This window comes from Corylus avellana, chromosome 8 (genome assembly GCF_965113065.1).
Source record: "Corylus avellana chromosome 8, dhCorAvel1.hap1.2, whole genome shotgun sequence".
Lineage (NCBI taxonomy): Eukaryota > Viridiplantae > Streptophyta > Magnoliopsida > Fagales > Betulaceae > Corylus > Corylus avellana.
Window position 1 is genome coordinate 6,544,736 of NC_142497.1, and position 12,629 is coordinate 6,557,364.

At 36.9% G+C, this 12,629-nt stretch overlaps 3 protein-coding genes across 3 annotated transcripts; all 3 read left to right on the forward strand.

Annotated features, from left to right (window-relative positions):
- The first annotated feature begins 1,071 nt into the window (after positions 1 to 1,071).
- Positions 1,072 to 2,648, forward strand: LOC148584039 (uncharacterized). Its single transcript, XM_088519334.1, has 5 exons — positions 1,072 to 1,149; positions 1,932 to 1,973; positions 2,074 to 2,200; positions 2,305 to 2,366; positions 2,483 to 2,648. Exons 1-5 carry the CDS (start codon positions 1,072 to 1,074, stop codon positions 2,594 to 2,596), a joined length of 423 nt encoding a protein of 140 aa, XP_088375460.1. The 3' UTR covers positions 2,597 to 2,648.
- Positions 2,649 to 4,828: 2,180 nt separating this feature from the next.
- Positions 4,829 to 8,999, forward strand: LOC132164600 (GDSL esterase/lipase At5g22810-like). Its single transcript, XM_088519241.1, has 5 exons — positions 4,829 to 5,081; positions 5,670 to 5,797; positions 6,078 to 6,311; positions 6,944 to 7,199; positions 8,664 to 8,999. Exons 1-5 carry the CDS (start codon positions 4,829 to 4,831, stop codon positions 8,855 to 8,857), a joined length of 1,065 nt encoding a protein of 354 aa, XP_088375367.1. The 3' UTR covers positions 8,858 to 8,999.
- Positions 9,000 to 10,065: 1,066 nt separating this feature from the next.
- On the forward strand, positions 10,066 to 11,652 carry LOC148584040 (uncharacterized). Its single transcript, XM_088519333.1, has 5 exons — positions 10,066 to 10,143; positions 10,926 to 10,967; positions 11,078 to 11,204; positions 11,309 to 11,370; positions 11,487 to 11,652. The coding sequence occupies exons 1-5, from the start codon at positions 10,066 to 10,068 to the stop codon at positions 11,598 to 11,600; spliced, it is 423 nt and encodes a 140-aa protein (XP_088375459.1). The 3' UTR covers positions 11,601 to 11,652.
- The last annotated feature ends 977 nt before the right edge of the window (positions 11,653 to 12,629 follow it).

A 12,629-nucleotide genomic window follows, 5' to 3' on the forward strand; every position in this document is an offset into this window, starting at 1 on the left:
GAAGATGGAGATTTCAATGATTAGATATAATTCTATTCAAGTAATGATAAATTTATTCCTGTATTTCTTTTGTCATTATCTTCTGACAATAAAAGAAAATAAATACTTGCTTACAGTTTGTGTTATCTGCTTGGCTTATGCAGTCCGGACCAATTTTGTACCCATTGAGCAGAAAATATAAAAACAAAAAATAAAAAATGAGAAAGAAAATTAAAAAAAACTGGGTGCATTTGGGTTTACGACGCAAGCTCAAAATTTTAAAATTTCTTCCAGATTATATTTTTTTAGAAAATAGTCTCTCAAAAATTAATTGTTTTACTGCTGCAAAGTCTTTCTTTTAGCTCAAAATTTTTTACTTTTTACTGACTTTGGCATCAAAAGTATTATATCGACAAACTCAACAAGCCTTTTTTTTTTTCATGCTCATTCATTTTTCCTTTTAAAAGTAAAACCACCATTGAATTTATTTATGCTTACTGATCATTGCACTTACTGGGGGCAAGAATTTAATCCCAAGCAATTTGACTATTACAATTTTTTTTTTTTTTATTAAAATCTATTACTTTTATTTAGTTTGAAATTTTTTCTACTTTGTTTCTTATGACGAAGAAGAACATACATTTTAAAATTAAGAGAAAAAGTTGTTTTCTAAAAAATAAAATTCCTTGATCCTTTAAACAAAAATCAGTAAATAATTTGAACATATTGATTTTTAGTGTCTTAAAAGTAAGCTGTGTACAGCATTTTACAATTAAAAGGAGATTAGTGTCCAATTCAAAGTAACCAAAAAAGTATAATTTTATAAAAATTCAATAAAATTCTTTTATTGCAAAAAAAAAAAAAAAAATACACAACATGATTGGCTCTCTTGTTTTGGGTCAGACTTGACATTATCTCCCAATCATTTGTAGTCTGGTTTTGATAGTTTGCATGTTTCTTTGCAAATTTCGAGCGACGTCGTTTAGTCTCCATCATTTCCCTCCCAAAATCAAAACGCGCTGTTACATATACTGGCAATCTGGCTCTTTGGGTGAGGCGAGAGGTGAGAGAGAGAGAGAGAGAGAGAGAGAGATGGACGACAGCCTAGCAGCGCTAAAGCTGCTGTGCCCTCAGCTGAAGGATGCGACAAAAAGGGCGCCGCAGAACGCTATGACTTGTTGATATTTGTGACTTGAATAAGACAAGTCAATACACGTGGGGCCCATTGCAAGTTGCTGTTCAGCCTAGGAATACTTCTCCTTGTTGGATTCCTTATGTGGTGTCGTGCCTTTACACACCGACTTTGAGTCCTTGCCTTGGGAGGTTTTGGAGTACTTCTCTAACTTGTATTAGGAGTACTATTCTGACTTGGAGTTGGAGTCTTTGCCCAATATATAATGGCATGGTGCTGTGCGGCAAAGTGTAGAGCAAAAAGAAAGATAATATTTGCTTGTGTTCTAGTGTGCCAAAAACGTGAAGCGCCAAAGGGAGGAGAAAAAAAGAGAGAATTTGAGAGAAGGAGGTACAAGGGCAGCAATGGTGTTTTCTTCTTGGTGGTTTTTGGAGGAGCCAAAAACAAGTGATTAGAAGAAAAAAGGTGCTGCAGAGTGAGAGAAGAAAATAGAGATCAGCCGCCATCCGTTCCAGCAAAAGAAGAGTTTGTACATCTGTCTTTTGTATTCTATTTTGGGAATAATCTTTCTTGTGTAATAGTGAGATTTGGGTGTATTGGGGCTTTGGGATCTGAGTGATTTTCTCTCTACTATTTTTGTACTCCATCTTTTGATAGTGAATTTTCTCCGGGTCGTCTCCGCCAGTGGATGTAGGCTTGTTAAGCCGAACCACTTAAATCTTTGTGTCGTGTGTGATTTGATTGCCTAATCTTTGTTATTCCGCATTCTTCTTATTTTTCGCATCTCACGGGTCTTGGGAAATAGGATTAATTTCCTAACATGACTCTCGGTGGCGTCCTCTTCCAACGCGCCTGGTTACAGGTTCTCGCTCTCTCTCTCTCTCTCTCTCTCTTGTTTTCCCAAAACACCTTTCCCATTTTACTATGCAATTCTCTATTCCGAATCAATTTCAGTATCTCAGGGCGTTTTGGTCTCAGCCCCCGAGGAAAACAACAACGTAGAAGAGCCGTTGCTTCTTGAGAATAGCACCGGTGTCGTCAAGCTCTCCCTCAACTCCGCCGACTTCCGTCTGCGCCCTTGGAAGACCGGTACCAAAATTTTCACTCTCCGGTGGCGTATTATAGCATTTCCGAGAAATAGCTGCTGAATTTGATTGTTTTTCTCACCCTCTCTATGTTTCTTTGTACTACAGGGATGTGTGTGATGGTTATTGGAGGATATAGTGCAGGTGCAGTTGAGCCCCCAGTGATCAAGGTACAAAGTTGTTTGCTCATTATTGGATGAAAACAATTGTAGAATAGTGAAAGAGCAAAATATTGAACAGAATTTTCACCGTTGCAAATATTTGGGCATTGTGTATTTGATATTAGGTTCACAAGATTGTTGATCTTTCAACGATCCCGGATCGAGAGGCGATGTGGAATCTTGAAGTTATGGAGGCATACAAACTGTTCTACGGCCCCCTAGTTGAAGAACTTGTGTGATTCTGTCAGACCATCTCTTAGAGAGAGCAACACTTTCAGTCAAGATTGATGCTTTTCGGCCAATCACTAAGAAGTCATCATAAATGAAGATTGTGAAACATTTGGGATATTTCGCTTCATTTATAATTTGACATGTAGAATTCTCTCAAACCTCAAAGTCCAAAGTTGTGTCGGTTTTCAAGTGTCCTAATACAAATTTGTAGTCTCTATTACAATGAAACGACAAACATGAGAGACTTAATTCTCACTCATTTCCTTTTTCCAATGTTCTGATTGTCTGTGGTCTGCCAACAAGAAAGTGCCAAAAGTGCAGAGTCGATTCAAGGTACACAAAAGCTCAGAATGATATTTGCTTTTCAAGCATATTCCATCCCGAGAAACTAGTGTATTGCATTAAACAGGCAAATGTTTTGGATAATATGAATCTGGTTGCTTAAAAGATCCGCTTGACTTCTACCTGCAAAACTAACAACGTAAAAGTGACGCCGGGGGCATCGACCGATCATCATTTTCATGTACGAGGCACAAATTCGATCTCTTGCAATATTGTATTGACAGCTAAATTTCAATGTTCCTAGCAGAATTTATGAAAAAATGTATTCCTCCTTGCAATATTTTTTACAAGAGTTTTCTCTGCTGTGATTGAACAGGGCCATACATCTCGAAAGTAGGACGCATATGGCGATACGAAAAATTTCATTCCTTGAAGGACTATGCAGCATTACATCTGTGATCAAGGTTTAGCACTAATGAATGATGTATTTATAAAACATGTATAAAAATAAGTTTAATTGATATGCCATATTGACACATGAAATGGGCAGAGGCAAGTAGCAATGTGTTGGTATCCAGTCATGCCAATAGACGTATCAGAAAACACAGAGCAGCAAGAACATGATCAGGACTGTAAACTTGCAGAGCTGTTTTCAGATTAGTTTCTTGGATTTTACAGCAAGTTGGCCTCGGTAGGTCCCAACCAAATTCCGAGGAGTCCCGAAGATGTCCTAGCGGGGTCCTTGTGACATTCCGGTCAAGTTTGTCGAATTAAGAATAAAATGCTCAAACTCGAAAAATAATTTATGATTTTTTTTTAAAAAAAAGAAAATCATTTTACGGAAATTAAAGAGTCTTTTAATATTTTTTGTTGACTATTATTTTTTGTCGCACCTAACACCTAAAAATACATAAAATATTTATCAAAAATCTTTTTTCAACCAAACATACTAAGAGCCTTAAGAAGTTCGTTCCTCTCATTTATAAAGCTTTCTCAACTTATGGGAATTAATTAGACCAGAGTATTGTGGATACTGATGCATGTTCGTCAATCATCTGTCCACAATACAAAAAAGAAAGAAGCGGGCCGAAGTTAAATCGAATTTTCTAAACAATTGACCATTTTTTTTTTTTCATTTCTTTCCTGAGCTCTCTCAAACAAAGGATTGCAATCATTTTGTAATGTGGACACATGAACGATTTGAAAGAAAACATAATCAAATGAATATATAAAACAATAGTAGAATAAAATAAAATAAACATATAGATTTTATAAAATTCCGTCTATAACATAATAAAATTTTAAAAGCTACTTTATACTCTTATTTAATTGATAATTTTACAATACAAAAGACTCTTATTTATAAGAGAATTGAGATAAATAATTATCAAACCTAATTTCAATTAATCCTATAAAATAGAAGTTGTCCAACAGCATTTTCTAAAAATTTTGTCATGTTTCTTGCAACATGAAATGACTTCTCAACCGACCATCTTTGTTTGCTTGGTGGTTAAAGTGTGTGTGATTAAAGTGTGTCATGTTTCTTGGAACATGCTCTCAACCAAGCATCTTTATTTGCTTGGTGGTTAAAGTGTGTGTGATTAAAGTGTGTCATGTTTCTTGGAACATGCTCTCAACCAACCATCTTTATTTGCTTGGTGGTTAAAGTGTGTGTGATTAAAGTGCGTCATGTTTCTTGGAACAAGCAGAGAGAGACTTCTCAACCGACCATCTTTGTTTTCTTGGAACATGCAGTGTCTTCTCAACCATCTTTGTTTGCATGGTGAGTAATGTGTGTTAAAATCAGAGGTTTAAAGGTTGGTCTCCAACCAGTTATTGCAGCCCTCCTTAAATTCCCACCTCCGTAACACACTACAACCCTCCTTAAATACCCAACTCCCTAACACACTACAACCAACTAAGATTATATATATATATATATATATATTATAATTATAATGGGAATTCCAAGATCTTTCGTGGCTTCCGTTCTTCTTCTGTTTCTTCGGCTATTTGTGGCCAATGGGCAATATGGTGATGGGCAGTATGGGCCTGCAATGTACTTCTTCGGGGACTCCGGCTTTGATGTCGGGAACAATAACCACCTCTTTACTCTTGTCAAATCAAATTTCCCGCCGTATGGTCGAGACTTTCCGACCAAACAACCAACCGGGAGGTTCTGCAATGGAAAGCTTGCCTGTGACTTCGCTGGTTCATCTTTCTCAAATTCCTCAATTCAAAGTTTCTCGCTCTATTTTTTTATTTTATTTTTATTTTTAATTTATCTGTTTATTATGATTTGCTTTATATCCGGGTATCCGGGGACTTGCCCTGACAAGTTTCTCGAGATACCAAGTGCAAAAAGCCCCTCCATCTAGATCGGGTAAACCTCAGGCTCTCACTCATAGGTGTTGCCCTAAGAAATTATTGATCAAAGGGGATGAAGCTAATTAGACCTAATGCTTGATGAAGTACCATGACCAAGTAGCTTACCACTCAAACCAACCAAAGACCAAACCACATTAAGAATAAGGGAGGCCGTACGTGGCACTCACTGATTTTCGAATATTCTTTTAATTTTTTTATTAAGTTAAATATGTGTAATTTTTGTTTAAAAATTAAGCCTAATCCTTCATTGCCCCCCAAAAATAAGAAATTCTAGTTGGGTCCCAAGATGAACCAACCCTTTGGGGTTAAAGTTTCTCTACTAATAGAAGTTTCTCTATTAATAATAATGCTTTCTACTGCTTCTTTAATGGAGTTCTCATTTGTGTGTTTTTTTTTTTTTTTTAATTACAGCTGAACGCCTAGAAATCCCTTATCCACAAGCTTATCTTAGCAGAGAAGCCAACGGAAATAACCTCTTGACCGGTGCAAACTTTGCTTCAGCTGCTTCTGGTTATTTTGATGCTACAGCCGAACTATATGTAAATACATTAACAAGAAAAAGAAATCTCTCTCATTCATATACATTAAATTATCATTTATTTCAAAAGTTTAAGTTGATAAAAATAGGTGAAATGCCCAACACATAAAATATTTAATTGAAACACAAACATGAATTCGAAGTCAGAGCCTAAACTCTTACTCTGATACAATGTTAAATAATTACTTATTCCAAAAGCTTAAGGAGGTAAAAATAAATAAATTTAATCATTTAATTTACATTCTAACAATATATATATGTTGTGAATTTTGGTGGTGTAGAATACGATCTCATTAAGTCAGCAGCTGGAGAACTACAGGGAGTACCAAAATAGGCTGGTGGAAATTGCAGGGAGATCAAATGCTTCAACAATAACATCTGATGCAGTCTACTATCTTAGTGCTGGGAGTAGTGACTTTCTTCAGAACTATTACATTGATCCTCTTCTTCAACTCGCCTTTACTTTTGATCGCTTCTCAGACATTCTCATGCAATCCTATACAAACTTCATCCAGGTCCTTCCTCATAGCAGTTCTCAAACATAGATTATAATTGCAATTTTTTAATTCATAAGATAGTAATTATAATTCAATGGGAATCCCCAATTGGTTGGGTACGCACTAGGGCATAGGTTCGAAATCCCCACACGAGTCTAATTAGTGTTAGCCAATTTGAGTTTTACTGATCTCTTAGAGGGATTAGGTAAAGCTATGACTCAACTGGGCTCGATGCGGTTTCTATGGTTTCTCATTGTTTACACCCCTCCCGTCGTTGGTTCCCAGCGAGTACGAACTATAATGGTCACACCCAAATAGAATAGCCAAAGCTGGTCACCCATCCTATCCTTTTAATTAGAAAGAAAGATAGTAATTCAATATGCTAGACATATTTTACCCAAAATTGGCTTTGTTTGATAGAATTTTTTTCTCCTCTATTTTATTTTCTTTGTTCCAAATAAAAAATGTTAACAAACACTCAAGTTTCTACTTTTATCTTTATATCTTTATGTCATATCATAACATTTCGATGTTAATCTATTACCACTAATAAATGGATTTTTATGTATGTTATTTGTAAGAAATAAGAAAATAAACAAATTCCTATGCATTCATTGACAAACAAATTAACATTTATTTATTTTTTACAGAGGTTATATGCGTTGGGAGCAAGGAGAGTTGGAGTGACAACACTGCCCCCAATGGGATGCCTGCCAGCAGCCATGACAATATTTGGTTTGGGTAGCAACGAGTGTCTAGAATGGTTAAACAATGATGCAATTTCCTTTAATGACAGGCTTAATGCCACATCTCGGAGGTTGCAAAATCAACTTTTTGGTCTCAAGTTGATTATCTTTGATATCTACCGACCTCTATACAATATTTCCACAAGTCCTACAGCATATGGTAAGTGGATTTGTTTTCTGGGTTGATGTAAGCATGCGATTGAATCGCAGGGAGTTAAATTTATTTTGGCAAATTGTAAAAAAGTTGTAGTTATAAGCCAAGTGAGAATGACCAAAAAAAAATTCCATACACTCTCTCTCTCTCTCTCTCTCTCTCTCTCTCATTTTTAGAGAGAGAACCTTCCAATCTTTTAGGGTTTGAGATTTTCTGCCTCCATGGTGAGACTCTTCCACCGCCTTGTGAGGCTGTTCTGGGGAAGGAGGGATCGCTTTCCTCCTCCCTCACGTTGTTCCTCCTCCTTTTTGCCTTTTTCTTCACTTTTTGTTCTTGCTTTTTTGCATTTCCCAATATCGCCCACCTCGATATGTTTTGACTACCACGTGCGTGCGTGTGGATCTTACTCGCTAAAGTGTGTTTCCTACGTGCCGGCCAGTGATGTCCGCCTTCCATGCCCCGGCCATTGCTGCTACTTGCTAGTTGTTTTGTTGTTGTTCTTTTTTTGTTGGATCCAAATTAGTTTTTATTGGTGCCTCTTTCACTTCAGCTTCATTATATTTGTTGTTACTATTTCCTAGCAGGAATTTGGGTAGAGTTGAAGGGTATTGCGACAGTCATGCCCCTGTTCGGGTTCCTTGGGGTTCGAATGGGGTTAAAGGGTATCGCAACAGTCATACCCCAACTTAAGTACTTTGTTTTTGTGCTAGTACTGCTTTATGCAGCCACTTCTGATAGGACCGTATCATTTTTGGATTCATTTTCTATTGTTTAATTGTTTTTTCTGCATTGTAATTTTCACTTGGGGTTTATTGTTGGGGAATCCACCCTTTTTGTTAAGTCTCACACTCTCTCTTCCTTTCAGATCGATCAAGAGTAGAAAAGACACTCCCTTGTAACATTTTCCTCAGTCAATTAGGGGAAGAGAAAAAAATGACAAAAAAAGAAGAAGAGTTAATTAAACAATTTGAACTAGACACCTAAAAGAAGTGCCTAGTCATTTTAGCATGGCGAAGCTGTGTTAGCCTTTACTACAACTCCGTTTGGTATGACTGAAAAGCGTGGTAAACTGAAAACATTTTTTAGTGACATAATAACCATTTTTAATCCCTTAAAATGGATTCTATTTTTTTAAACCCATAAACAATTTTTTGAGTTTCAACCTCTTTTTGCACGCATTCTATCTCGCAGTTCACTCTCCTCCACCGTCGGAAGTCTCATGGAGCCCCCACTAGAGTTTGCCACTGGCCATTTCCCGCTGCCATCACCAATTTTTCCTGCAAGCCAAACGCCAAAAATTGTTTTCATCTAATTTTTTTTCTTTCTAAAAAATCATTTTGACAAGCAGAAAATATTTTATGTCGAAACAAGGAGAGCCTAAAAGACTAAACCTTATTTTTTGGGATGAATTAAGAGACAAAGCTGATTGCATATTGATTGATTAATTTTCATAAATCTGGATGATTACAGGGTTTGCTGAGTCAAGGAAGGCTTGCTGTGGGACAGGTTTGCTAGAAACGTCAATTCTATGCAATCCGTTTTCTGTGGGGACGTGTGCTAATGCATCCGATTACGTCTTTTGGGACGGTTTCCATCCATCGGACGCTGCAAACAGATTTATTGCCGAATCTTTGCTCGAAAGCGGCATGCGGCTCATGAGCTAATCATACACATGCGCGCATCTACCGTAACATTACTCTTCTTAATTTGCTCTTCAACCCAGATGTTGTTGACGGTTAATTTGGTTAATTTATTTATATTTCTTGTGGTTTTGTTTGTAATAATGGAATATGGAGGGAAGAAGATGGAGATTTCAATGATTAGATATAATTCTATTCAAGTAATGATAAATTTATTCCTGTATTTCTTTTGTCATTATCTTCTGACAATAAAAGAAAATAAATACTTGCTTACAGTTTGTGTTATCTGCTTGGCTTATGCAGTCCGGACCAATTTTGTACCCATTGAGCAGAAAATATAAAAACAAAAAATAAAAAATGAGAAAGAAAATTAAAAAAAACTGGGTGCATTTGGGTTTACGACGCAAGCTCAAAATTTTAAAATTTCTTCCAGATTATATTTTTTTAGAAAATAGTCTCTCAAAAATTAATTGTTTTACTCCTGCAAAGTCTTTCTTTTAGCTCAAAATTTTTTACTTTTTACTGACTTTGGCATCAAAAGTATTATATCGACAAACTCAACAAGCCTTTTTTTTTTTTCATGCTCATTCATTTTTCCTTTTAAAAGTAAAACCACCATTGAATTTATTTATGCTTACTGATCATTGCACTTACTGGGGGCAAGAATTTAATCCCAAGCAATTTGACTATTACAATTTTTTTTTTTTTTATTAAAATCTATTACTTTTATTTAGTTTGAAATTTTTTCTACTTTGTTTCTTATGACGAAGAAGAACATACATTTTAAAATTAAGAGAAAAAGTTGTTTTCTAAAAAATAAAATTCCTTGATCCTTTAAACAAAAATCAGTAAATAATTTGAACATATTGATTTTTAGTGTCTTAAAAGTAAGCTGTGTACAGCATTTTACAATTAAAAGGAGATTAGTGTCCAATTCAAAGTAACCAAAAAAGTATAATTTTATAAAAATTCAATAAAATTCTTTTATTGCAAAAAAAAATAAAAAAATACACAACATGATTGGCTCTCTTGTTTTGGGTCAGACTTGACATTATCTCCCAATCATTTGTAGTCTGGTTTTGATAGTTTGCATGTTTCTTTGCAAATTTTGAGCGACGTCGTTTAGTCTCCATCATTTCCCTCCCAAAATCAAAACGCGCTGTTACATATACTGGCAATCTGGCTCTTTGGGTGAGGCGAGAGGTGAGAGAGAGAGAGAGAGAGAGAGAGAGATGGACGACAGCCTAGCAGCGCTAAAGCTGCTGTGCCCTCAGCTGAAGGATGCGACAAAAAGCGCGCCGCAGAACGCTATGACTTGTTGATATTTGTGACTTGAATAAGACAAGTCAATACACGTGGGGCCCATTGCAAGTTGCTGTTCAGCCTAGGAATACTTCTCCTTGTTGGATTCCTTATGTGGTGTCGTGCCTTTACACACCGACTTTGAGTCCTTGCCTTGGGAGGTTTTGGAGTACTTCTCTAACTTGTATTAGGAGTACTATTCTGACTTGGAGTTGGAGTCTTTGCCCAATATATAATGGCATGGTGCTGTGCGGCAAAGTGTAGAGCAAAAAGAAAGATAATATTTGCTTGTGTTCTAGTGTGCCAAAAACGTGAAGCGCCAAAGGGAGGAGAAAAAAAGAGAGAATTTGAGAGAAGGAGGTACAAGGGCAGCAATGGTGTTTTCTTCTTGGTGGTTTTTGGAGGAGCCAAAAACAAGTGATTAGAAGAAAAAAGGTGCTGCAGAGTGAGAGAAGAAAATAGAGATCAGCCGCCATCCGTTCCAGCAAAAGAAGAGTTTGTACATCTGTCTTTTGTATTCTATTTTGGGAATAATCTTTCTTGTGTAATAGTGAGATTTGGGTGTATTGGGGCTTTGGGATCTGAGTGATTTTCTCTCTACCATTTTTGTACTCCATCTTTTGATAGTGAATTTTCTCCGGGTCGTCTCCGCCAGTGGATGTAGGCTTGTTAAGCCGAACCACTTAAATCTTTGTGTCGTGTGTGATTTGATTGCCTAATCTTTGTTATTCCGCATTCTTCTTATTTTTCGCATCTCACGGGTCTTGGGAAATAGGATTAATTTCCTAACATGACTCTCGGTGGCGTCCTCTTCCAACGCGCCTGGTTACAGGTTCTCGCTCTCTCTCTCTCTCTCTCTCTCTCTCTCTCTCTTGTTTTCCCAAAACACCTTTCCCATTTTACTATGCAATTCTCTATTCCGAATCAATTTCAGTATCTCAGGGCGTTTTGGTCTCAGCCCCCGAGGAAAACAACAACGTAGAAGAGCCGTTGCTTCTTGAGAATAGCACCGGTGTCGTCAAGCTCTCCCTCAACTCCGCCGACTTCCGTCTGCGCCCTTGGAAGACCGGTACCAAAATTTTCACTCTCCGGTGGCGTATTATAGCATTTCCGAGAAATAGCTGCTGAATTTGATTGTTTTTCTCACCCTCTCTATGTTTCTTTGTACTACAGGGATGTGTGTGATGGTTATTGGAGGATATAGTGCAGGTGCAGTTGAGCCCCCAGTGATCAAGGTACAAAGTTGTTTGCTCATTATTGGATGAAAACAATTGTAGAATAGTGAAAGAGCAAAATATTGAACAGAATTTTCACCGTTGCAAATATTTGGGCATTGTGTATTTGATATTAGGTTCACAAGATTGTTGATCTTTCAACGATCCCGGATCGAGAGGCGATGTGGAATCTTGAAGTTATGGAGGCATACAAACTGTTCTACGGCCCCCTAGTTGAAGAACTTGTGTGATTCTGTCAGACCATCTCTTAGAGAGAGCAACACTTTCAGTCAAGATTGATGCTTTTCGGCCAATCACTAAGAAGTCATCATAAATGAAGATTGTGAAACATTTGGGATATTTCGCTTCATTTATAATTTGACATGTAGAATTCTCTCAAACCTCAAAGTCCAAAGTTGTGTCGGTTTTCAAGTGTCCTAATACAAATTTGTAGTCTCTATTACAATGAAACGACAAACATGAGAGACTTAATTCTCACTCATTTCCTTTTTCCAATGTTCTGATTGTCTGTGGTCTGCCAACAAGAAAGTGCCAAAAGTGCAGAGTCGATTCAAGGTACACAAAAGCTCAGAATGATATTTGCTTTTCAAGCATATTCCATCCCGAGAAACTAGTGTATTGCATTAAACAGGCAAATGTTTTGGATAATATGAATCTGGTTGCTTAAAAGATCCGCTTGACTTCTACCTGCAAAACTAACAACGTAAAAGTGACGCCGGGGGCATCGACCGATCATCATTTTCATGTACGAGGCACAAATTCGATCTCTTGCAATATTGTATTGACAGCTAAATTTCAATGTTCCTAGCAGAATTTATGAAAAAATGTATTCCTCCTTGCAATATTTTTTACAAGAGTTTTCTCTGCTGTGATTGAACAGGGCCATACATCTCGAAAGTAGGACGCATATGGCGATACGAAAAATTTCATTCCTTGAAGGACTATGCAGCATTACATCTGTGATCAAGGTTTAGCACTAATGAATGATGTATTTATAAAACATGTATAAAAATAAGTTTAATTGATATGCCATATTGACACATGAAATGGGCAGAGGCAAGTAGCAATGTGTTGGTATCCAGTCATGCCAATAGACGTATCAGAAAACACAGAGCAGCAAGAACATGATCAGGACTGTAAACTTGCAGAGCTGTTTTCAGATTAGTTTCTTGGATTTTACAGCAAGTTGGCCTCGGTAGGTCCCAACCAAATTCCGAGGAGTCCCGAAGATGTCCTAGCGGGGTCCTTGTGACATTCCG

What these genes read in the sequence shown, in the direction of transcription:
- LOC148584040 (XM_088519333.1), top strand. Translation starts at nt 10,066, where the DNA reads ATGGACGACAGCCTAGCAGCGCTAAAGCTGCTGTGCCCTCAGCTGAAG. An exon ending in AAAGCGCGCCGCAGAACGCT is followed by an intron (nt 10,144 to 10,925) that starts ATGACTTGTTGA and finishes TAATTTCCTAAC; the next exon opens with ATGACTCTCGGTGGCGTCCT. An exon ending in TTGAGCCCCCAGTGATCAAG is followed by an intron (nt 11,371 to 11,486) that starts GTACAAAGTTGT and finishes ATTTGATATTAG; the next exon opens with GTTCACAAGATTGTTGATCT.
- LOC148584039 (XM_088519334.1), top strand. Translation starts at nt 1,072, where the DNA reads ATGGACGACAGCCTAGCAGCGCTAAAGCTGCTGTGCCCTCAGCTGAAG. An exon ending in AAAGGGCGCCGCAGAACGCT is followed by an intron (nt 1,150 to 1,931) that starts ATGACTTGTTGA and finishes TAATTTCCTAAC; the next exon opens with ATGACTCTCGGTGGCGTCCT. An exon ending in TCTGCGCCCTTGGAAGACCG is followed by an intron (nt 2,201 to 2,304) that starts GTACCAAAATTT and finishes TTTGTACTACAG; the next exon opens with GGATGTGTGTGATGGTTATT.
- LOC132164600 (XM_088519241.1), top strand. Translation starts at nt 4,829, where the DNA reads ATGGGAATTCCAAGATCTTTCGTGGCTTCCGTTCTTCTTCTGTTTCTT. An exon ending in GCTTGCCTGTGACTTCGCTG is followed by an intron (nt 5,082 to 5,669) that starts GTTCATCTTTCT and finishes TTTTAATTACAG; the next exon opens with CTGAACGCCTAGAAATCCCT. An exon ending in CACAAGTCCTACAGCATATG is followed by an intron (nt 7,200 to 8,663) that starts GTAAGTGGATTT and finishes GGATGATTACAG; the next exon opens with GGTTTGCTGAGTCAAGGAAG.